Raw genomic sequence first — 24,041 nt, forward strand, 5'->3', positions numbered from 1 at the left:
ACAATAAATTGGCACTGGGACAGGTAGAAAAGGATTAACCAAGTCTCATTTCCTTCATAAAATGGAAAGAATAGATGCTTCTTTGAAAAGAATGCCCCAGGCAGACAAGTTACTAGGCTATCTGTGTGTGTATCAGAGGAGGAGAGAGGCTAAACTCACTGCACTCAGGACACCGGTACGGAATAGCTTATTTAATGTTAATGCAATCAAATAATGACTGCAAGGGAAGTAGCAATTCAATTTCTACTAGCAAAAATCAATAGAATTTACAAATAAAGAGCAATGCACCACCTGCCAGCTAGACGTGAGAGCAGGAATGACAACTTTAGCAAGAAGCCCCTACCTTTACCCCCGCTAGCATTCCAGTTGTGGAGACACTGAAGTCTAGATAAGCAAGTGTTTCAGGGTTAGAAGGTTTGTAGATCTGTGCAGGCCGCTTCTTTGGCAAGTCGTCTAGTGAAAATAAAGAAAGAACACGGGAATATTACTCCAGTGACAGATAGACCTCCGAATGCTTGACAAACACAATAACAAATGAAGACAAAACAGTCCCCTGGCCTTGGTATTTACCTGTATCTAGTACTGGAGGCCACGTTCTGACATCCACTGCTGCTGCTGCCTCTCTCGACCGTAACAATTTACATATTAATTGTGTAGTCATTAAGCAGGCAGAGCGGCTCACCTAGGAATTCAACAAACAAATAACACAATGGGATACTGATTAATTCTCCTGTGAAAATGAGCAAGACCATGGTTTGCTTTACGCCAGAACAGGACACAGGTAAATTAGTCTTATGTTTTCTAATCAGGAGGTGAAAAGATCCATGAAAAATTCAGCTCACAAAGCAGACAAAGTCATGTGAGTTTTACAAATTACATGAAAACTGCACTTCGAGTAGAGTGTTGTAATGAAACTAAAGGCACGTCAGCAGTGGGAATATGACTTTTCCAACACATTGTATCACTTATCAACCCAGGATGCCAGTACAGAAGACAGTGACCAGAACATTTCCTATGTGATGGTACTATATCCTGGTTTATAAATAATTCTTTAACATAAACCAAAACCCAGCCTGACACTTACTTGAGCAATTTTACTAACTTAAGCCAATTTTATGTTAGCCATATATTCCTGATTCTTGTGCTTAGTGATAAAGCCTTGGGAACTCGTCTGTTATTGTCTAAAGCAACTCTAGACCAAAAATTGTGCAAGTGACACTAAGAAATGAAATGGTGAATATACTGCAACTGCCATCTGTGCTGATGATGCATGCTCAAGGTATTCTCCTTAGATTTGCTATTTAAAAAAAATATGTAAGTAGCAACTACAACAATATTTTTACTGATTATAAAAACTTACATATTTAAGGAAATTTTCAGACAAACATGGACACTATTAATCACTGAAGATAGTACAGAGGAAAAGCTGAAAAGGCGGCACCATTTTTATTTGCTGTGAAGTCTGAGAATCTGTTTACAGAAATATTGCTAACAATACTTTTTTTTCTTCCAGGAATTTGAGACATTTGATTGCACATCGACTTCCCAGTGTTTAACAACCTAAGGAAATCAGTAGCCATACATACACTAAATTTCACCACTTCAGTAACAGAATCACAGAGTGGTTGAGGTTGAGGAAACCAACCAGGTCTAGTTTGCCTATTAGACATGAAAGTAAAAACAGTATAACACATTTTACATCACTTCTATAATTTTAACAACCAATGCTTAAAAACAGTGATCGGCAAAATATTAGATAACGAGAATCCTGAAGACAACAAGCCAATTTCTCATACCTCTACTGACATTTTGCAGCATCTGATGCCGTGAGCAAAGCAACAAATTAAAACTATCTCTAGTACTTATTGCTTGAAATTATCAATAAAATCACATTTGCTTCATCTTCTGTTATTTCAGAGACTCAGAATTCCATTCAATAGATTAGGAACTGTCAGATATAAAAGGTTATCTTTTTACAACAATTTTATTTCCATCAGTAACATGCAGAACGAAGTTATTTATGAGCAACAAGGCTACGTATTATCAGATAAAGCCAAAATGCCAAACTAGAGCGTTAAATGAAAAATTCAAAATAACACTGCTCTGGATGAAAATAAAACCATCAACCAATATCTTCCCAGCAGAACTTTGAAACTGATTCAAACTGCACAACAATTAGGTGAGCACAAAGCACCAGCAGGCCACGCTCAGCTTTCTATTGCGATATTTCTCAACGTCGAGTGTAGTGTTGCCGGGTGGGGAATCCCACAACTCCTAACTAAATATGAGAAAGCACTTCAAATACATTTCCTGGATGGTGTAGCACAACTGCAGTAAAATGTGTCAGCAGAAGTCAGAAGGCTGCATGCTGTCAAGGAGTGATGACTGCAACACATTGAAGTCGTGAATCTTTGGAAAGAATACAACACTTTAATCTACAACACCACTCATTTAAGTTACTGTTCCTAAAGACCATGCAAGTCCACTGCCCATTTCATCTGCTTTTGCACTTTGAGAGGTTTTGTCTGCTCACCTCCACGATCATCTTCACTGTAGGTAACGTTGTCGCTATGTTCTGGGGATGTGGAGGTCGAACTGTTATTGGCACACAGCCTGCATACAGGCAACCATAAAATGCAGCAATCAGGTCTATTCCTGCATGAAGAACAAAACAAAAATCCTCCCCTGAAAATCAAATCTTTTAATCACAGACACCTATGTCAGCATAATATTATTTGGGACTCAACTCAGAAGGCTAAATTAGGAACTAAGTCCTGTAACAGACATCTTTTTCAGACCCTTGTCAGGATTTGTTCAGCTTCACTGATTCCTTTCAAAGACGACACACAAAGCTGCAGCCAGATATCATCATTTAGGTAAACACCACTTTTATGATCAGGAAGTAACTGGTAAAAAGACTGATTTGTACAGATTAATTATCTTTCTAATGAGAGTTTCAAGAAGTGGGATGTCCCAGCAAAAGGATGAGGGAGCACCATGCCTGTTCCTATCAGCTGTACAAGGAACATCTGGAGGTTTTAATAGATGATACTTTCTTTCTCGTGTCATTTTTAACTTCACTTATGCAGCTTTGACTCCTCTACCTGAAATTTCACAATAAAAAATGGAGCCACGATTTTGAACCCCTGTTCCTACCATAAAACTAAGTGTTGCTCTGTATAAATATTGACTGCAGGTGACAGATTGTGGACACTTCAGCCCATGTAAGGAGGCTGAACTGACAGCTGCACAAAGACCCTGTGACTTTGGCTGTTTGATGGTTCCTTTGTTCTGTACACAGGCTGTGCCAAGGTAACAATGGGGACTATTTTACTCTTCCAGTGGAAAAGGATCTGGAGTACAGGAACAGTATTGTTCCTTCAGTAAAATGATTTATCTTTGGAAAGTGAAATACAAGAAATAAAAACTGAAGTTTAAAATACTTGCCCTCTTCTGTGGGAAAGGTTTTCTCATATTAACCACTGTGAAATTACACCTATAAATTATCAAGATTTAACCAGTATCTTGCAGTCCTTACAGCCTAAATATCATAATCCAGACTTTAAATCAGACTGCTTATTTCACCAAAACACATGAAATGCTTAAGATAAAAGCAGCACTAGATCAGAAATAATTTTAAGCAAATGTAAAATAAGTTACTGGTTAACATAAGCTTAAAAGCCCTTATGTCAAAGGACAAAAATCCAAACCACATAGCGGGGTAGGTTAATGATCTACAAATTATAATAATTCAGTATTTTTTAATTATCTGCTACTTATTAATCATATTTCTACTCTAAAAATGGATTACTTTCCAGGTATTGTTGCTTTACCCTCGTGAAATGCAGCACTTCCAAAAGAGAATTCAACAGGTGAATCTAAGAAGAACACTCAGCAGATGGAATATTTTAGCAGAACCATGTGCTCATAAAATAGTATGTCTCCAGCAAATTAAAAGAAAAGCAGTAAATCAGTGTTTAAATTTGACTGATTATGAAAGAGAGGTTTTAAAATCACAGGTTAATCTTAATTTGAACCCAGAGAAATAATATGTACATACATAAGGAGAAAATCTTTTAAATATGTTTGGCTAAGTTCAAAGAAATGTATATATGGCAAATATTTCGTGTGTTGCCAGTTAACAAGGTTTACAGGCTGGTAACAACACCGGTACAGCACCATTCTACAGGTCATAAAATTTTGAGAGCACCAAGGTATCAAACATGGTGGTTCTTTACCTGGTGGGTAAACCAAAGCCACATGGTCTCCGTCTTGCAAATGCCCCCTTTCCATCAACATGACAGCTATCTTCTCAGCTCGCTTATGTAGCTGGACACATGTCAGCGAGTTGGCTATTGTTCCCTGCACAGGAAGAAAGATGAATGTCACAGAAGATAACGCAGCGTGCTGAACTCTATATTCTCCTGCAGCTTAGAAGTTACTGGATGAGGTGCTGCAGTCTTCTAAAGCCACAATATGTCACACCAACCTAAGCAAGGAAACCTTCAGCCTTATGCCAAACTGTAGTTGGAAGGAAAAAAGATGTTTGTCAAGGAGGGGATCATTCTCCATTCCCCTCTCTGTAACTTCCGCCCTCAGCAGTGCTTTCTTTCTAACCAAGAAAGTCACAGAAGCATGCTAGAGTCATGCACATGTAACCTGTACTCCTCTTGCTACACACACGGCATTCCTGCCTTTAGGGTCTCCTGCAGCAATCTGGAGAATCTGTGGAGAGCAATCCTGACAATTGCACTTCATTGTCTGCACGCTGGAGTGAAGCCAAATGGCACAGTGGAAATACTTTCAAAGGCAAGAGACAAAAGACACCAGAGAAAACAATACTTTGTGACAGGCGAAAAGAATTAGTCTGGAACGAAAGCTAAGCACATGCATATGAATGAAATAGAAAAGAAAGGCATTTGTTGAATTTGAGTAACTCTGGTCAGCATGGGAAAAAAAAAAGGAAAGTGACAATACGCTACTACAGAGTCTGTTTTTTTGAAGCAATTCAAGTAGCACTAACTCAAAATTATCAAACAGACATAGTGTTTTAAATTGGATGAGTGTTATGGTTCTTGCATTCCCTAAAAATATGTTCGTCTGTATATATGCACATGCACAAATACACATACAGAGAAATATGTATATATGTTGTTATCACAAAATTCACTAACAGGGCTGACAGCTCAGAAGAGATGATACCCCTGATACACAGCTATGATACACCTGGCACCTATCACAAGCACTGAGCTCATTTAAAAATAGAAACGCTGAAGAAACTGCGGGAAAAAAAAAAAGGCAATATATACTCTTAAAAAGATCAATGCATCAAAAATGCAATGCAATGCAATATCATTTAAAATATTGTATCACTGTTCTTATTAAGAGATAAAGTAATAGGGTCTTCTGTTTTACAGGAGACCACTATATATTCTTTAAACTTTAACAAGGCAAGAAATAATAAGCATTTGGATTGATTGCTGATTTCCATTCATTATCACTATCCTTCACACCACTACAGTATTGATTGATCACAAGCTTCAGAGGGGAGAGAACAGTCTGATAAATGTCTCGCACTGGAAGTAGGGACATAGGGTGTTATCATGTATGTATCACTTGGCATTTACAAACTTTATATGTCAAACACTGTCAAGAAAGAGCACAAGCTAACTGAAAAAAAAAAGGGCAAAGTCAGGGTTTTGCATTCCTCTTCACAATGTTCAGCAACCACACTTAGTGAAATTCTCTTCAGGCAATTTTAGTATGTCTTCAGAATTGTTCTACCAAGAAAACTTTGTCTAAGGACGTGTGCAGCTATTGGGGTTCTGGACTACAGATGGCTTCCATGGTCAAAGTGACCTGAGGTCTGGGTGCCTAGTCACTGCAGACGTAGCAGTAGGAATGTGTTTGAACTCAGTTCCTTCTTTCAAGAAATTGCCTGTCTGCATACTCGTGGGGAGAAGGACCCTTCATTTCCCCCACATACACCAGAATCACAGGCCCCACAGACACAGAAAGGAAACTGCTGCAAATCATGCATATTTGTGCAAAGCTCATTTAAGACCTCTGGCACTTGCTGCAGGTGAACCAGCAGAAAGACAGTGTTTATATGAAGTGCAGAGAAGAATTCTGTTGTTGGACAAGAATCATTGGCAAGCAAAGGGAAACATTCCCTTTGGGTCTCATACATGAACAGTCTCACAATGGGAAGGTGTTGCAATCCTTCATGAAACACACTAAAAACAAGGCACTGTGCTAATTTAGAAATCTTACAAATTCTCAAAAGGCTCGGGTTACACAAAAACACTAATCTCGGCATGTATCTATTAGACATCAACTGCAAGAGGTCTGGATGTTTTAGAATAAAGTGTACAGACAATATGCAAGAAAGACAAAAAGGGAAAAGTTACAAACCAGAACTAAAATTCAAGATGGGCAATAAAATTTGCTTAGGCTAAAACCTACCAAACCTGCCACACCTTTCTATTAGACATTAAATGTCTTCATAAAACTACAAAACTCTCAAATTTCATACGATGCCATACTCTATGCTGAGAATATTAAAGGAGCAGAGAAATTGAATTTCAAAATTCAACTATTTTTCACTTCTAAGGAATGACAAATTGTTTTGTTAATCCTCACTCTCCATATTGTGTCCTTCCCTCCCACTGTTTGAACCCTCTGTCAGCATGGGAAGTCTGGCTTTATCTAAAGTTCAAAAGCAACAATCTGTGTGGAGGAGATGGGACAGGACGTGTCACTGTCTCTTTCTCATAGCATCCTTGCTCCTAACTTACAGGTCAGGACAATGCACTCATTTAATGGTGTAATAGTGCATCCGTGTACAGCATTGCCTCTCAAATTTTCTGCTTTGCTACAGACAGCTAAATAACTACATCACTGTCATCTCTAAAGTAGCAAATGTTCATATAATGCTGGCTGATAATCTGAATGAAAACAAATTGGTTTCACGACTCATTGGTAGCCTCAAACTGAACTTTGGTACCAGCACTGTGATATGGGCGAGGGAAGCATATCCGGTAAATACACTAACTGGTCATTCAGCAAATGTTCACTGGAGGTTTATGATCTCATCTAAGTTGTTTAAGTGCCACATGGGCTGAGAACAAACACCAGCTATTCCAGGTGGCACAGGTGAATATTCTGAGCCCTTTCCTTTCCTTGAGAACCTCACATACTAGATATGTTTCCCAGTTTTGACAGACATGCCTAGATGTGCTGAGGGGGGCTGGTTTGAAATCAGGTTTTTTTGCTCTGCAGTGGTCTTGGGAATTACTGGTTTGTCGTCTACAGTTGTCTAGGCAGCCTGTAATCACCCACTCTTAATAAACTCAAGTTCTGTACCATGTGACATGCAGTAAATCATTTTTGATTGGCAATGAAATATTGTGCCAGGCTGGCACTTCATGTAATCTATGCAGAGAAATGCATTAGTGATCCTTTGCAGACCTGGCGAGATTTTGGACATACCTCTTCTTCTTTTTAATTCCTTTTCCCATTCTTTCACCTCCCATTGGCTGGTCCAGTCTTAAACCCAACAATCATTGCTGTATTTACAAAAATGCTTTCATTTTGTCAAGCCTGTATTTTTCAAATTAGAAATTGAGACTGTGAGCAGTACTAAATACCACTCTTTGGTATCAGAACAAGCAGTAGTGAAACAGATTTGCAGTGTCAGCTCATCCTCAACATGTATGTGGTAGAAAATGAAATGAGAAATGTAAAAGGTGGGGTGCCTGATACAGAAGCAAATTTTCTTTTGGCAACTGGCAGTGATTATTCTCTTTTCCTCCCTGCCACAATGAACATTAAATACAGCAGCTGAGTATTAATGGGAAAAGAAACACAAAGAGTTGTGTTCAGCCACAGTGTAAGCAGGTGCAGTTGAAATACCAGCGTGTCATTTTCCATACTGCAACTTGCCAGCGTACCAGTCTGCTCTGCTTACCCTGCAGTTAAGTAGAGTGTAAAGCACGTGGTCAGGAGTGGTCTGAGCTCTCCATTGTAAAACTTCTGAGAGGAAGAGGAACTGAAATAAAGCAGAGTGATAGTCATGGCACTAAATAACTTTTCAGCTTTAAAAAACATAAAACTATGTATGTTTTTAAACATATGTCGTTTTTAGTTGTATTCTGTATTTTACATCAATAACTATGATGCACTAAACCTAAATTAATTCTCTTGTCATCATACATTTTTACAACAAGGTGCTCCTGTGCAGTAAAAGAGGCCTCTCTGGAAGTCAAGCCACTACTGGAATGATGACGCATTACTACATATACTTTCAGAACAATAAAATAGTTCTTACTACTCTCTCTGAATTTAAGCATAATTTTTATTCTTCAGCTTCCTCTCTTTATCTTATTATAAATATAGATAGTTAGAGCTTAGAAATTATTCATTTAATTACTCGCATAAGCCTCCAAAGAACCTGAACTGAAACATAGTTTTACAGAATCAAAATGAAATAAAAAAATAAGGTCAGGACCATGCAGGCAAACAAAATCTCCTGGACTCTACTTGACCTACTAAAAAGATACAATAGAGAGTAATTTCCAATGAAAGACCCATTAACACTTTCTACCATGTTTTTTCTATCGTCCCATGTATCCTTGTAAAATAATCCATACACATGAAATGCAGCGATTCCCTCATGTCTATTTCATATTTCCCTGTGAAGAGGGTCCTGAAATAGGTTTGTTTGAATTAAAATGCAATCATCAAATTCTGAAATAACAATATAATCTATGTACTGCTAAGTCTTCTGATACTAGCTAGCTAAATATAAGCCATATCAGAAAAGTTTAACTCACCTTTCTGGCTTGATCATTATCTTCTATTTGCCCCAAATCTCTACCACTGGCCTGTGCAATTCTTTTTCCAGAGACCAAGTTCCCCACCATCACAGAGGCGGGGCCAATTTCTAGAATAAATCAGAAATGTGTTAAATGCAATAAAGAATTATTTGCTTGTGGATGAAAATTATTTGCATTTCCTTTTGAATCACAAATTTTCCTCATTGATACCATTTGCTACAACACAAAACCTTGAGCACATCTCTGTTGACACAAACTTTGGTTGATGGACCAGAAGTAGCTGAAAGATACATAGGCCTGGATTCATCTCATCTTAACTATATATTTAACTAAGCAGCCTGTTTAGCATGGGCTTTCTAGGGTCAGAGACACATCTTGTCTGTCCTGATGTGAGGATTCCTATGAAAATTCATCTCCTAATTTAGGCATGTCCATTCCTAGATGAGATGTGTCCAGCCTTCAGGAATGGGGTTCCTATTACTCTCTTCTGTTCCCAGGGATAAGTTGCATCTGTGTTAGCAATTCTGTAAGCACTACAGACATGAAGTGACAAGAATTAGGAAGGCAGATGGTGCATATGATAAAATATATGCAGACCCCCTAACACACAGTAGAAACTGAAGATAACGTAAATTCAGAAGAAAGGTAAATGTCAAGACTGACACTTCTCCATGAGGCGGATTCCACTGATGTTTTGTTGACTGCCATTAGGGAAAAATACAGATATAGAAATCCTTGAAATTAATCTCTGTACTAAAATCTGCAATTGGATTCAAAGTAAAAAAAATGCAATGTAAAAAAAAAAAGCAGGTTCTTGTTCACTGGGCATGAGCAACCAGAGATGGTACTACAGCAGGCTACAGAACCCTTCTTGGTCTCTTGAGTCCATGCCTCGCTGTACCTTTTCATATGATATTCTTCATAAAATGCAGGAGAACTGCAAAAGAACCATCTTAAAACCAGTTTAGTTTTCCCCACAAATATGTATGAAAAATCCAGAACCTCCCTCCTCAGGTAAAAAAATTCTTGGTTTGAATTTATTCATAATCAGTTTTTAACCATTTGTTTTTCTTCCAACACTGTTATTTAATGTCAATGGTCTTCTACATCTTTACTTCCATTTTACAAATTCAGCCTCCAAATAAGCCAAGATTTTCTCTTTCTGCTTGAGTCTCAGTCCTTGCACTTTAAACACGACTGACCGGGAATTTGCAAGGAACTTCGATTTGTGCATTTTAGAGCAATAAAAAGTTCTTCATCTTTACTATTGAGCAAGCATTTTAGAGCAGTTTTCCTTGTGAAGATACTCCTCCTACCTTCCACCAGAACAGATCATGTCCTTAAAACACCTATAATATTTAACATGAACAGCTGATGGAGCTGATTCTCACCTGCATTAACGGTTACTTGATTTTACCCTGTACAGTGCCATGAACACACAGTGTTAAGTCACTGTCCTTTTGCACTCACTCATCTTACCTGGTTGTTTTTGCCTTGGTTTAGGCAGGTTTGTTACGCATGTGTGGGGACACATCAGCACATTACAAGGATGCAGCGATCCTTCCAAGAAAAGCTGTTTGGTTTCTGACAGGTGTATTCCTCCCAGCGGTGTCTTGGGAAGCGTGTTTGCTGGTACCAGTGCTAAGCAGTAGACTCCCACTTGATGAATACTGTCAATAGCCTAAAAAAAGCAGGAAGTCGATTTTAATGAAAGGCTAATTTTTCATCATCATAATAAACACATTATTCTGAATTGCTGCATAAAACAACCCTAATAATTAACTGGCAGTAGAAAGACACTTCAGCAATGCCTGTGATAAGGAGGTTCTTTTCATTGGGAACAGGTGGATAGAAGTTTAACATTGATGTTGTTACACTCATCCCAGAAGATAAGAAGAAAAAAAAAAAAGCAAACAAAAACCTCGTGATAAATACATGGAAATCTATTAACAAATGCTAAACAGGCATTCTTTAGGTACATGATAGTAGTAAGTATCACAGACATTTATTACTAAGATGGTCTGGGAGCTCATGTGAAACTGATCTTTAACCTGCACACTTCTCTGAATTAAAGTTCAAAGGATTGCTATCAACTTCCAGTCCACCTTGCAGAGCAAAGAAAAATTTTAAATGCTGCACGTGTATCACTGTACAGCTACTGATGTATGTAGCTTATGTTTTTGTTTGTTTTTGGTTTTTTGGTTTTTTTTTTAAGTTCAAAGCTGTTTTGTTCCCTGATTACTGTGTATAAGATCCTCAGTCAGGAATGAGAACAGATACAATCTAAGGGAAAACTACAAAAGTATTGACTTGAAAAAAATCTGTTGAATGCAGACCTGAAAAATAAGGATTTTTGAATCATATAGTAACCCTGTTCATTGTCTGTCAGTGGAGTCAACTGCATCACTTTCCAAAAAAGCAGTAAGTTCAGTATCTATGTAATTTATTTAGTTAAACATGAATATATATGCACTTAGATTTTAATTCCATATACATTTTAACTGGTTATTTTCCTTGCAAAAATTTGCAGTAAGTGAGTTAGAAAAACAACTTTAAGACATCCAAGCAGACTGAGAAACAAATTACAGACGGCATCTCTAATGAGAAGTCAAATGTTAAAAATATAATTTACTTAACTTGCATTTTAATTTTTAACCATGAGGAAAGTATATGCGTACATTTGTTGTTTCGAAGATACAATCTATATTCCAAGAAACAAATTATTTACAATTATGTACTTAAGTGTAGACCAATAAATTACCGATTACTTCTACAGAAATTCTAAATAATATTTGTCTTTTGACTTCTGTTTGCTTCATTTTTTTATTTGATTGTAAAATTTGGTAAGAAAGAATAATAAAGCAGTAAGTTGTTTCACAAACATTGCAGTTTAAGTAGCGGTAAATTGCATGGCACTACTAGAAGACCTCACTGCTGGTCTTTTTACACCCTACATTAAATACCAGCAATAGCTAGATATGCGTGACAGCCTACAACCAATGTCTCGTGTTTCTGGCAGAAATATGAAGTGTCAGACCTCATAATGATAATGTTATTTGTAGGTTTCTGAAAAGTAGTGATAAATCATGGGATCCTCACCTAACATCAGCTTGAAGAAAAACTGTTACAGTGTAAGTAACCACTCTTATTGAAACATATCACAGTGGCTCCTAAACATGAATGGAGAGCAATGCCCATCTCTGGTGGGATTAGGGCTGTTATATAGGCTGTTATATATGAGTGACTTCCAAACTGTCTTCTTTGATAGATACCTCTGTGGCACAATGCCTGATAAAATGTCATGGACCATTCAAAATCGTTACCTTTCCCATTTTGGAATTCAGCACATTGCTGAAGCAGGTGAATGACTTTGTTTCACAAGGATGAACACTGATGAACCAAACCTTGATATTCTGAGAGAAGGGTACCAGTCAACTTTTAATACTGCTGGCATTTATGCCTTTTGAAGAGATGGCACAGTTTTTCAAAGACATAACCTAGCCAGTAAACAGAGTACCTGAAATCTTCATCCCTCTGTTTCATTGAGAAAACCAGAACTTGCACAGAGCCCAGACCTGCTACATTGTTCAAGATAAGAAAACATCCTATTCTGACAAAATTCTCCTAGCAGACACCCCCGGTTCTGCAGTAGATCTCCTAGCTTTGCCTAGCCTTGCCAAGTCCTGCCAAGTGTGTTGGCACTGGTAAAACCAACATCCAATCTGCCAGGAACAGGAACTATATCTCTGCCTGAAGGGTCAGATCTGTTTAAAGCAGCCTTGGGAGATGAATGAGTACCTAGGATTTATCTGACTAAACTCAGGGGACCTGGGACCTTTGCTTGCACTGTCACTAACATATCTTCCTATTTCACTACTCTCAAGACACTCTGTATTCAGCCTGGCAAATCCCTCCCAACCATGCCTCTGCTAAACCCACAGACACAGCCCGACATAGTCTTGTACATACAGCAGCTCTATTGTCCTTCAGCCCTTTTGCTGAGGAGCTGGAAGGATTGGGGAGAGTGAGAAGAAGGTACAACCCGCTGGAAAGAAGTCCTGAAAATAGATACAGGGAAGAGAAGTAGAAACACAGCAAGCCAGGTGGTGTACAGAAGGACTGGCAGAGGGCAGCACATGGAGGGAGTCTCACAAGTATCAGGAGAAATGAGGAACAATTTGTTACAGTATGTTATCAAGAGTATCCTTGAGAGTCATGACACAAGTGTGATGTTGTTATGTTGCTCTTCCCTAGCAGATGATTCAGATACACTTGGTTACCACTTCCTGACATCTGTCATTGAAACTCTGATTGGGAAGCAGGCACAACGCATCCTGCATGTTCCTGGCTTCTGTTCTCCATCTCAGCTCTCGGCTGAAGTGGAACCAGAAACATCTTGTTCACATAGTGACACGTGCTAGAGTTGCAGACTTCATACACGGGTGATGAAAGCAGCCACACAAACGTGTACTTTAATGAATGGCCCACCATTCCTAGACACTGTGGTGATTTGCTTATAGTCAGAATAATAAGAATTGCCTTTTGGCAGGAGCAACTTGACACAGGACTCCCACAGAGTCTGAGTACCGAGTTCTACTGGCTATAATGGTGTATGAATGATTTCTGTGGAAGTCACAAAAATGCGCAGCTGAAAAACCAGGAGAAGTCCAGAACTCCAATCTCTTCTTCAGGAGCTTGTTTCTTGATAATTATTTTCAAAGCATGGACAATCCAAAACCTATATTGTGCGCTTCAATGGTTTTCTGTGTGATGGACAAGCTAGATGTTCTAGCTTTTCTTTATAACAATCTAGGTTAATTGTGAAGATGAGATGCTTCTAACTGTATAAAAAGTAGCTATCTTCTAAACCAAGAGAGTATACAAATATGTCCTGAGATGGATGAAAGCTTATTTGTTCAGTTTCTTTAAGAATATGGCAAAGATTCCCTTTCTTACTCAGCACAAGGCAATACTGAATAAAAATACCTTCTCTGAACTGTGTGGAAGTTCTTTAGCTCTTGGGTAAAGCTTGGGTAAAATGTATTTGTAATATATTTACTTGAGAAGAAACCTTGAGGAAGGACAGAAAGAGGGGTAAGCAAGGGAAGTGGAAGTTAACAGGTGCCCAGCCATAGAAAGGTAGCAACAGACTGACTTCATTTTACTACGTCTCTGCTAAACTATTACTGTTGAGTGAGAATTGGCTTAGCCATGGTGATGGAAAATGACTTCTATCCGAAATATCTGACTTTTATTGTGTGGACATTCATGCTGAAAAACCTTTGAGTATGGTAATGATATTTGTCTTAACTTGGACTGCTACATGTAGGAAGAATTTTTTAGCATACAGTGGCTTCTGTCTTCTGGTCAGAATGTCAACAAACCCACCAAGGTGGATTTCATCATGGTGGTATGTGCCTTGCGTGATCCACCAGACAGCTGGAATGGGATTCCTTGCAATAGGCGTCCTCTATGCAGATAACCTTACCATAGATGCCTACATCTGAGCTAATCAATCCCTTCCTGTTACTTCAGTGGAGAGAAATAGGTATTATTAGGCTGTGTTTCATTCAGTTTACTTTAGGTATCACCATGGTGCACTAGAACACACCTAATTCTCTCCCATTGATTAAAAAGAAATCTAGAGATCTAACTCAGATATGTATGTCTGCTTTTGATGAGGTCAACTCCATGCCAGTGCCAATAACTGTTTAGGAAGAGACTTTGGTAGCATTTCACAGTAACAGTATATGCATTCATTCATTACCCTTTTGAAGTAATGAATGACTGTATGCTCATAACCATACGCTCCTCTCTTCTTACTATTGCCTCATTTCATCCCTGTTTTCTTACAGCATTTTGGATAGGGAAGGGATCGCTCTCTGGATACGGGTGGCCTACTCAGAAGAAGCTAATTTTGTGCTCATTAGGTAGGTGGAAGTGTGACTGAAACTGTACTTACAAATACTCAAATACAAATGTTAGATTACTTAGGGGGTCTAAAGGATTAATAAATATATATATATATATATATATATATATATAAAGCAGGAAAACCAGCTTCTAAATGTACATAAAAATCATTACCTGGAGAACTCTACTCATCCATTGAAAACTGTCTTCCTCTGTGGAATCTGGCCTTTGCTCAGCAACAATAACTATCCTTTCATCATGCAGCACGCTCACTGAAAACACTGCTATTCTATAGAAGAGAAGGAAAGAAGAGTATTTAGTGCCAGGACAGGCGAAAATATGATCCTGTCTTCTAAGTTAACCCTCTGTAACCATGATTTTGCTATTCATTACTTCCATGCTACCTTCTGAAAGCATTTTGGGTCACTTACCCCTGGTCTAAACAAAATAAAGATTTCTACTCAGTATAAGAAAAGAAGGGTCCAAACCTGCCCCTGTAGACAAATTTCATCGGTTCCACTGCCAGCGCTGTTGCTACAATGTCATCAGCATTATGTCTTCTTCCACTGACAACCATCAAACCATCCATTTTGCCGATAACAAAGACGAGTCCACCTGGTCCTATAAAGCCTAGGAGTCCAGTCCTTATAAAAGGATATTCAGTGATAGGGCCACCAGAACTGGTCATAGGAAACACCTGTAAGACACAGAAACACAGGTCTTCAGTGCTGTACACTGAGATGATACTGTTAAATATTTCAAGGACGGCCTTTCAGATGGCTCTTCTGGAATTAAGTGAATAAGTCTCTGGTGATGCTCTTTGCTTCACTGACCATAAAAGGAGCACTGAGAAACTCCTAGGCTATGTGTATAATTTTCAGTACCTGAGGTTCATCAAGTTCAATCTCGTTCTGCCTACCAAACACATTTTCCCTAACTATGGCTTTGTGAATCATTTCTGACCTGAAAAATAAAAAAACAACATAGACAGTATTGAATAAAATAACTTCATGTTTTGCTGAGCTAAAATAATCCGAGTTGCTATGTACAGGGTACTTTGGTGATTAAATTGTAAACATTACAGTTCAGGTTCTTTTCAGTATCTCATGCTCAATTTCATTATACTGTAGAGAAATAAACAGGCTAGAAGTAAAGCTATTCTAGGGTATTGTACCTTAATGACTCTTACAACTGACCATATTTTTATCTATGTTCAATTAAGTGCTCACAATACCCGTGTTAATGCCTTATGTAGTATGTCTAAAAGCGACAATACAGTCCTACACAAAGACTCTCTAAATGTTTGAACACCAGATGCATACATGACTTCCACAGGATAGATTTCTACTCAGGTCAATTTATTCTGCTTCCCTTACCCCGCTCAGCCCAGTGTTATCCTTCTGGCACGTGAACTGCTTTGAATCACATTCTGACACAAGCACACTTTCCTACTGTCTCTTAAACTGAAATAGCTTAAATGCAAGTTATTTAATATAATGGCAAGTGGAAGACCATGACTGTATAGTGCCCTTCAAAAAGAAAAGTCAAATTCTGCTGCCAGATGCTCATGGGTGACTCCTATTGAACAGGTTTAATACTTATACATCCTCAGCCATAATTCATCTCAGCAACACAAAACTCTGACTCTATTACCAGCAGCATGAGTAACACACTAAAATAGAAGAGAGTCCCTCATGAAGAGGGTTCTTAAGAACATGCTTAACTTTAAAAATGAATGATCCTGCTGACTCAGTGGCAATGTATTTGCCATTAGGAATAACTCCGAACGTGCTGCTAAACTGCAGATTCGGTTACAAATTATGAATGATTTTACAATTACAGCAAGTACTTCAAATTGAACATAAGCACCTTTCTAGCTTGAAATATGTCAAATCTGGGATTATCTTTCACAATAGTTACTGCTATTTTTTTTAGTAGCACAGTAATCAGTGATCTATAAAATTCAGATCACAATAGCACAGTAGGTTTCCTGGCATCAGTAGCATGATGGAGAAATGTATCTACCAGCGTCCATTAATTATTTCATGTATAGTGTTTACAACATTTAGATCTGTATAATGAAAGCTGAAACCATTTTGCAGGAGGTATTAGCTACGTGTAGCCTATAAAATATGGTAAGAATATTTGATAAGGGAAGTGTAAATGCACTTTTCTTAGCTCTTCCTCAAATATTCAAAGAGAAAATGATCATAACGAACAGAAATCTCAGCTAAATATTTTCAGTATTTCTTGGATTTGTCCACCATTTCATACTGGCTTCAACAGAAATTAATGATAACAAGTGAGCAGGTACAACAGAGTTATCAATACAGCAGTCTACACTGGAGCTGAAACATACTGGAAAACAAATTCCACAAAGCAGAAAAGCTTTCACCTAAGGCAATTCAAATAAAAGCGAGGGTGGGAGGATAACTCGGAAAAGGTATCTTTGCTATTCAGATAGCTCTTGAAGACTATGTCTGTCAGGTTTCTGTATAAACGCAAGACTTTAATGCTGGCCGTGCTGTGGAAATGTTGGAAACTGCTTTTAAAAGATGCACAGCAGCTTTCCCACTGTTTGCAACAATCAAATTCTGCATGTAGCTAGCTCATATACTTGTACATTATCACCTTTTGAACTTTTTTTTTCTTCCTGCTTTCCCTCTGACTGGTTCAGCCACTGGTATCTTCTTTCAAAATTATAGTAAAAGCTCTTCAGAGCCAGAACTAAACCCACATAATGACCTGTTATTGCACTTAATGAAATGGGCTTCGGTGAGGATTGTCTGGCTAAAGTACCTAAGGTCCCAAGCCACAAAAGCACCAATTATTGCTGATATTCTAATACTGTTACTGTCAATATTCTATGTGAAATATTATCCTGAAAAAGTTAAAAAGGAAGTATTTTACTTAACATTTTCCATAGCGTTTTTTGTCAGCTTACCTCAAAAGTATTTTTGGTCATGCCTGAGAGTCCGTAATATGATGTACCTGTTGCAATAGCACATACACATAGTTCTCCTATTTCATCTGTTTTACAGAGCTGTGGAATTCCATCTGGCTTCACTGAACACATTATAGCTAAGGGAAGAACAAAGGACTTTAAAAATATTACAAAAATAACTATAGGATAATACAAATTCTGGAAGAAACACCACGGTGGAGTTGACATAAATAAATTACATGTAGACACTAATCAACAATCTGCTTCTCAAACCCTTAGGTGCTCAACGTTAAAAATGTTATTTACATTATATATCATATTTACAAAAAGATTGCAAAGATCTGTACATAAACTAAGTCTTTAAATTGAAAACAAAACCTAATCTTTTTGTATCTAAAATCTCAGCTGATTTGTAATATTTTTGTGGTGTTACTATGTTTCCAGTTTTGCCTACTGAAGGCCAGATCTGCTGCAGTCAGAGCAAAATGAAATATCTTAATGGTGTTCTTGATAATAAATATACTGCTAGAGAGGCAGTCGAGCAGGAAATCCACCTCTCACTAAGTGGCAAGTAACACCATATGAAAGATCAAGACATTCTAGCAGACTAATACAGTTGTTTTGCTAGGAATTTATCAGAGCTCAGACTCCCTCTCACTGGTCTTACAGGACTGTGGAGACAGTAGAAGCTAAACAGAAAGGATTAGAAAGGACTGATCTGAGGAAGAAACATTTTGTGTGTGAGCCATGTGAATAAAAATCAGGTATGCTGCTACAGCTTCAATTCCTGGAATAGGAGTCCAGCAAGTGTAAACTTAGCAGTTGGGGCCCGAGGTTATGATGAACAAGGGACACCAGAAATGAATCAGCAGCATCTCTTATAAGTACAAGTGCAAAGAATCTAGAAAGACCTTTCTCTCACTCCAAGGACAAACAAAAGTGTGTACTTTTTTCAAAACTATCAGAATATAGTATGAAGTGCAAGATGGTACATCTATAATAATATTTTATATGATCACTTAGACAACAATCAATCTTATCTTTATTTTAAGTTGCTCAACTGAAATTTTATAAGATGCATAATTTAAGTTTTATTTGGTGCATAACAAACATTCTGTTATGAAAAGCTACAGTACTACCTTTTTCTAGTCTCCATCACATATAACTTAAAATACAGCTCTTATGAAAAATCTTATCTTCATCTTTAGAAGCACTGGCTTCAGTCTGAATCTAGCAACATGAACTGTTCAGTCGTGCCTCCTCTTTCTGATGACTGGGTGATAGTGCAGTATTTTTGGAAAAACATTCTGCAAGCCTGCAGATAACAATATTGTTGATCCTTAGCATAGGTTGTATAAACTTCTACCACAGAGTTTCACTTGGGGCAGACTTATAGCCTCCAGAATAAAGTCTCCAACTTTCTTATTTTCTATATCTGTATCTCACAGTTAAAAAATTGACATTCTGATGTGTTGGGGGGTTGTTTCAAGCATGCCACTAACGCAGGGAAAGAGAGCCACTGAAGTAATTATAGAGAAGAAATCTTGAGGTTTCCAAACCATAAAGTTTTGTAAGGTAATGCTTTTAGGCTAAATTTTTTTCACGTATGCATAGTCCGATCCTAAAGCTTTCTATGACTTTCTAGAGAAAACCAATTAAATTGATTAATCGATTTATAGTAAGCTTCAAAGGAAGTTCTTTCAATCCTTACCTCCTGGCATGACCAAGCCAACGTCCTGGACAGTCAAAACAGACAGCTTTTCTTCAGAGTCCACTCGGATCACTCCATAAGTGAGACCATGCATGGACAGAACTCCTCTGCCTGGTGGCTGATTGCTGTCATCTGTTGGCCTGAAACCATGGTTTATAACATCACCACACTATCAGGCAGATGTAAGCATTTACTTAATGGACTAATATTGCAAATACCCCTCTATTTGAGAGTTTAAAATTTCATCTTGCTCTTTTTTTTCTAGCAGATCTGACAGAATCCCATTTTCAGTCATTTCTGAGTAATTATGTCTGCCAACTCTCCCATTCAGTAGTCACCCACATATATGGTGTTGCAGAGATGAAAGTAACACTTAACATTTACCTAACACAGCTTGTATTTGATTTTCAGATAGATTTATAAAGATTGCTTGATTACCTAAGTAAAGGGCTTTTGCCTTATTTTAAAAATACTGAAAGGCAGTGTAAATGATGTGGAGGGAAACTGCATTCTAAATATTCAGAAATGATTAGTAAATAACTTGACAAAGTCTCTTTATGTTACTTAGGGGCAACCTAGAATTAGGAAACCAAGTTCAACGGTCAGAGTAAAAGGTGGTAACATTACCAAGATTAAATATTTATTACCTGTGTTTAAATCACAGATGAGATTTTCCACTCAAAATATTTAAGCACTTAGAATTACTGACCAGCAGAAACAAGGTTTTAATAGATTCACTGCCAAGTATCCGTAGAAGCTGCACAGACTCCACCACTTTTATTTTAGTGCATATAATTTAATTATTCCTACTTTAACTTACGCAATGAAAATTAAAACAAATTACACTTTCATCAGCCATGGTCAAAATGTTGTGGATGCAGCCACTTTGTAACACCTCGGTTTGCTCAAATTCACTCCCAATGTTCTTTACAATTTCACAGCATCAGCACAAGCTGTCTGTCAACTTGTTTCAAGATAAAACCCCATGCTGTATCAGTGAATACATTTATACATATATAGAGTCTGGATTGAGCAAACGAATGTTGATCTACGCAAGCTATTAAGTCAGAAGAATATGTCACGACTTTTCATGTCTTGAAAGATTCTTACACTGTCCTGCATTTTAGAATGCCAAACTGGAGGCTAACATAATGCTGATTTGGGTATGGATAATGCATCCATGTAGAGCAGCCAGATTCCAGCTATCTTCAAGATCCATAAACCAGCCAATATTCACTGCAAGATTCTGTATTTTTCCTAACTAGTCCATCATAATACAACTGTTTCTTCACAGATAATGTCCTTTTTATGACATTTCTCCTGTACAGTACTTGAAATATTAGATGGGCCTTAGCCCATGCTAAGGCACATAAGCCTTGCAGTGATCGGCATTATAAATTTCAATTAATACGTTTTACAAGGCATAATTCTCAAGTGACATTGTCAACGTAGAAGGATGTGGGCACGCTTGAAAATGCATTAGAGCATAACAAATGGTGCTAGTAAACAAGCAGCTGTGATAAATAACATTCCTATCATGTAAAAGGAACTTTCAGCCACATTAATTGATCAGCTTCCTCTCACCCTTGCTCCCCAAAACACACATTTTATTGCTCAGAACATTTTAAACATGAAGAGAGTGCTCGTCTCCTACAGGCAAATACAGCTGCTCACAACCTTCTGAGAGAAGAGACCACCTGTACTTCCCTCATACACATTTTCTTGAATTACTTATTACATCAAAAGACTGCTAAAAAAAATAATAAAAGAGTGGGCACAGCTTTGAAAGACACCGGCTGCGTAGACAGGGTGTGCAAGGGAAAGAAAGTGGAGGCACGAGGCCAGTTAGGGTTGTTTTGGGGCCTGTTCAGTAGAGAGGCACATGGTGTGCCCCCGGTCAAGGTAACAGCTTTGCCAGGTTAACAAGAAGCACAGGACAGGCATTTCAGAACTGTTCTTTCATACTACTTCTGGTATGCTGGTAGTCTGAGGTGGATCCTTGAGAGAGTCACCAGTTAACTGTGCTGGAGTCTCCTCTAGGAGGCCACACGTTAGCTGACACCAAAGGGAATAGAGAGGGCCAAGGTGCAGGAGTGAGGTGGGGACCTAGGCAGCCTGGCAGCACAGCTGCGCCCACGCAGCTTCTTAGGCAGCATCTTGTGAGCCACAATCCTGCAATATATAGGATCTTATTTTGTCCTGCCCATGACATCCACATGGGTACATCCCTAACAGAAGTATCTCAGCCAAGCACAAGGACTTGAAAATCACTTGGAAAGGAGATGAGATAAAAATAAACCCATTCTAATGTATTTCTAATTTATTTTAAAGTTAACATTTAAACTTTTCTTCACACATTCAAGATTTCCCATGATGAATTTGGAATTCTATAAGACTACCTACTAGATAATAATAAAAATAATTTTTTGATTAAGATGGGAGCAAATAAACAAAGGTATAATTTCACGTACTTCATATGCTAACTAAATTTAGCATAAACCAGACAAACCTATCCCTTTAGTTTCCTCATTTATGCAATAGGGACAATGCTTATCTACTTCAAAGATGATTTGTTCATGCTGAGGAACTGTAGAGCATTTTGAGAACAGTTACCACTGCCATTTAGAGATACAATCTACTCTACCACTACTTTTTGTCATTTGCTTAAATGGGAACAGATTTGTACTTAAACTTTTGCACTCACTTAAGCAAGTGGGTTCAAATTCATATGCAGTAAACCAAAAGGAAATACCATAAAGAATTATTTGCATGAGACATTCCTTTAAGTATTCGGTCTTAGGATTCACCTCTAAGGTTAAACTACCCATTAGTCTAATATTGACTGTCTTTTTTCTAAACTATAAGAATATTTCAACATAAAACTAGTTTTGTCACACTTCCTTGCAGGAAGATCAGTAAAAATACACCATAGATTTTGAAAGAGCCTGAGCATTAACAGGGAGTTCTCTGGATCTGTGCTCTGTAGGGAGTCATTTTAACATATATTTCAGCTGTAACTCCTTGGAACTTGTATGATAATGACTTTACTGTTGCTGGAGATGGCTTGAATAAAATGAAAAATACTAAAGCTCCCAAGTTCAGCTGGTATTACCCTACCATTACACAGACTTCAAAAAAGCAGATATGTGTTCAATAACATTTGCTGCAATAAGAACGTCTCTGTAATTACATAGTGAGGCACTGAAGATAATAATGCTTTTTTTTTCTGAATTATCAGCTATTTTATGTGCTAATAATATTTTTTTATGTAAGCTCTCAATGCTAGTTAATTTGAAAATGAATCTCTAGTGCTTCAGATGGTTATAAGCATAGAGTTTAAGTCTAGAAAGGGCAAGCCAGCCACTGCACGTTGAGATGCAATGAGTTCTTCCACTTCAAACCTGAGAGCTGGGGCAGATTTTCCAGAGCTAATACAGGAAATGAAAACTCTCTCCCATTAATCAGAGTTCAGCTCAAACAATGTATGCTGTCTGTCCACCTCCCCTCTGCACTTCACAGAAACAGTTAATTTGAAGGTCAGAGGGAGTGAAGGTCTGCACAGCCTACAGCAGAGAAACCCAACACATGAGAAAAACAGCTTACTTCTTGGGATAATTCTGTGAATGGGGGGGAAAGGCTCATGGAATGAGCCTCAAAGGTATGAAGGACTCTTTGAGATAATGCAGTTTATGGAAAGAAGACTAACCTGGACAGGATACATCACTGATGGTCAGATTTCAGACATTTTAACTTAATAACATAGTGCCTGAAAGACAACCACATTGTGTCTTTGCATTGTGTCTTTCTGCCTGTGGTATTTTATTGGAAAGCTAATTGAAAATCTAGTTGAATTTCACTTGTACAGTGTATTTTAAACTTTGCAGCAGGAAGTATTTTACTTAATACTATTACAGTCCTTTACAGTCATGTTTCAACATGTGAAAAAATAATTATAAGTGGCTGTAGAAATCTGAACTTAAAAACAAAGTGCCTACTGTTCAAGGTACAGCTTCTGAAAATTATGCCAAAAGAGACAAGTTATGCTATTTACTATGTGCTACAACACCTCAAGACTCATGACTCCTTCATAAGGACACTCCTGTATATAAGGCTTAATAAATTTATCAGAATTTATCAGTTTTATTTCTAGGCACAAATCCCACATACTCAAAGGGCATTTCCAGATGATTACTGAGAGTATACAAAAGGTTAGAAGCACCAGTTAGCCAATATCAACGTGCAGAATGCCATAATTCTCTTTAAACTGGCCAGTTTAAAGCATGATTTTCCTTAATAGCGATTCCATTTAAATTCCGATATTTTAACTAATTTTATGGTGACATTTTTCCGCTTCTTTTTATAGAATTAGCTTTTGCATTTCAGCCTATTTAAAACTAGATGAAATTACAGGAATGGGAACTATGTTATAAAGTGCTCTTTACTTAGGTGTTAACTAGGAAGTCAATTTATTACTCTACAAATTCTTGTATGACAGCTTTGGAGACAACAAAAAAGAAAATTAAAATGTAATTCAGGAGTTAAGTTGGGAGATCCAATCTTGAATACATTTTGCATTTCTTTTTAAATTACCACATATAATGTACAGTGGGTCTGTTTCAACTAGTGTAACATGGTA

General features: G+C 37.7%; 1 protein-coding gene across 6 annotated transcripts in view; it reads right to left on the reverse strand.

Moving 5' to 3' along the window:
* The window catches only part of DIP2C (disco interacting protein 2 homolog C), a 317,670-nt gene that overhangs the window by 52,477 nt on the left and 241,152 nt on the right, over nucleotides 1-24,041 (reverse strand). For all 6 annotated transcript variants that reach the window (XM_066991456.1, XM_066991457.1, XM_066991455.1 and 3 more), the window contains 11 exons: nucleotides 19,406-19,545; nucleotides 17,695-17,831; nucleotides 15,239-15,447; nucleotides 14,925-15,039; nucleotides 10,317-10,518; nucleotides 8,835-8,944; nucleotides 7,970-8,050; nucleotides 4,239-4,362; nucleotides 2,534-2,655; nucleotides 571-682; nucleotides 344-453 (listed from right to left, as the gene is read on the reverse strand). In XM_066991456.1, coding sequence (XP_066847557.1) covers nucleotides 344-453; nucleotides 571-682; nucleotides 2,534-2,655; nucleotides 4,239-4,362; nucleotides 7,970-8,050; nucleotides 8,835-8,944; nucleotides 10,317-10,518; nucleotides 14,925-15,039; nucleotides 15,239-15,447; nucleotides 17,695-17,831; nucleotides 19,406-19,545 — 1,462 coding nt within the window. The remainder of the gene's footprint in view (nucleotides 1-343; nucleotides 454-570; nucleotides 683-2,533; nucleotides 2,656-4,238; nucleotides 4,363-7,969; nucleotides 8,051-8,834; nucleotides 8,945-10,316; nucleotides 10,519-14,924; nucleotides 15,040-15,238; nucleotides 15,448-17,694; nucleotides 17,832-19,405; nucleotides 19,546-24,041) is intronic.

This window comes from Anser cygnoides, chromosome 2 (assembly GCF_040182565.1).
Source record: "Anser cygnoides isolate HZ-2024a breed goose chromosome 2, Taihu_goose_T2T_genome, whole genome shotgun sequence".
In the NCBI taxonomy this organism is placed as follows: domain Eukaryota; kingdom Metazoa; phylum Chordata; class Aves; order Anseriformes; family Anatidae; genus Anser; species Anser cygnoides.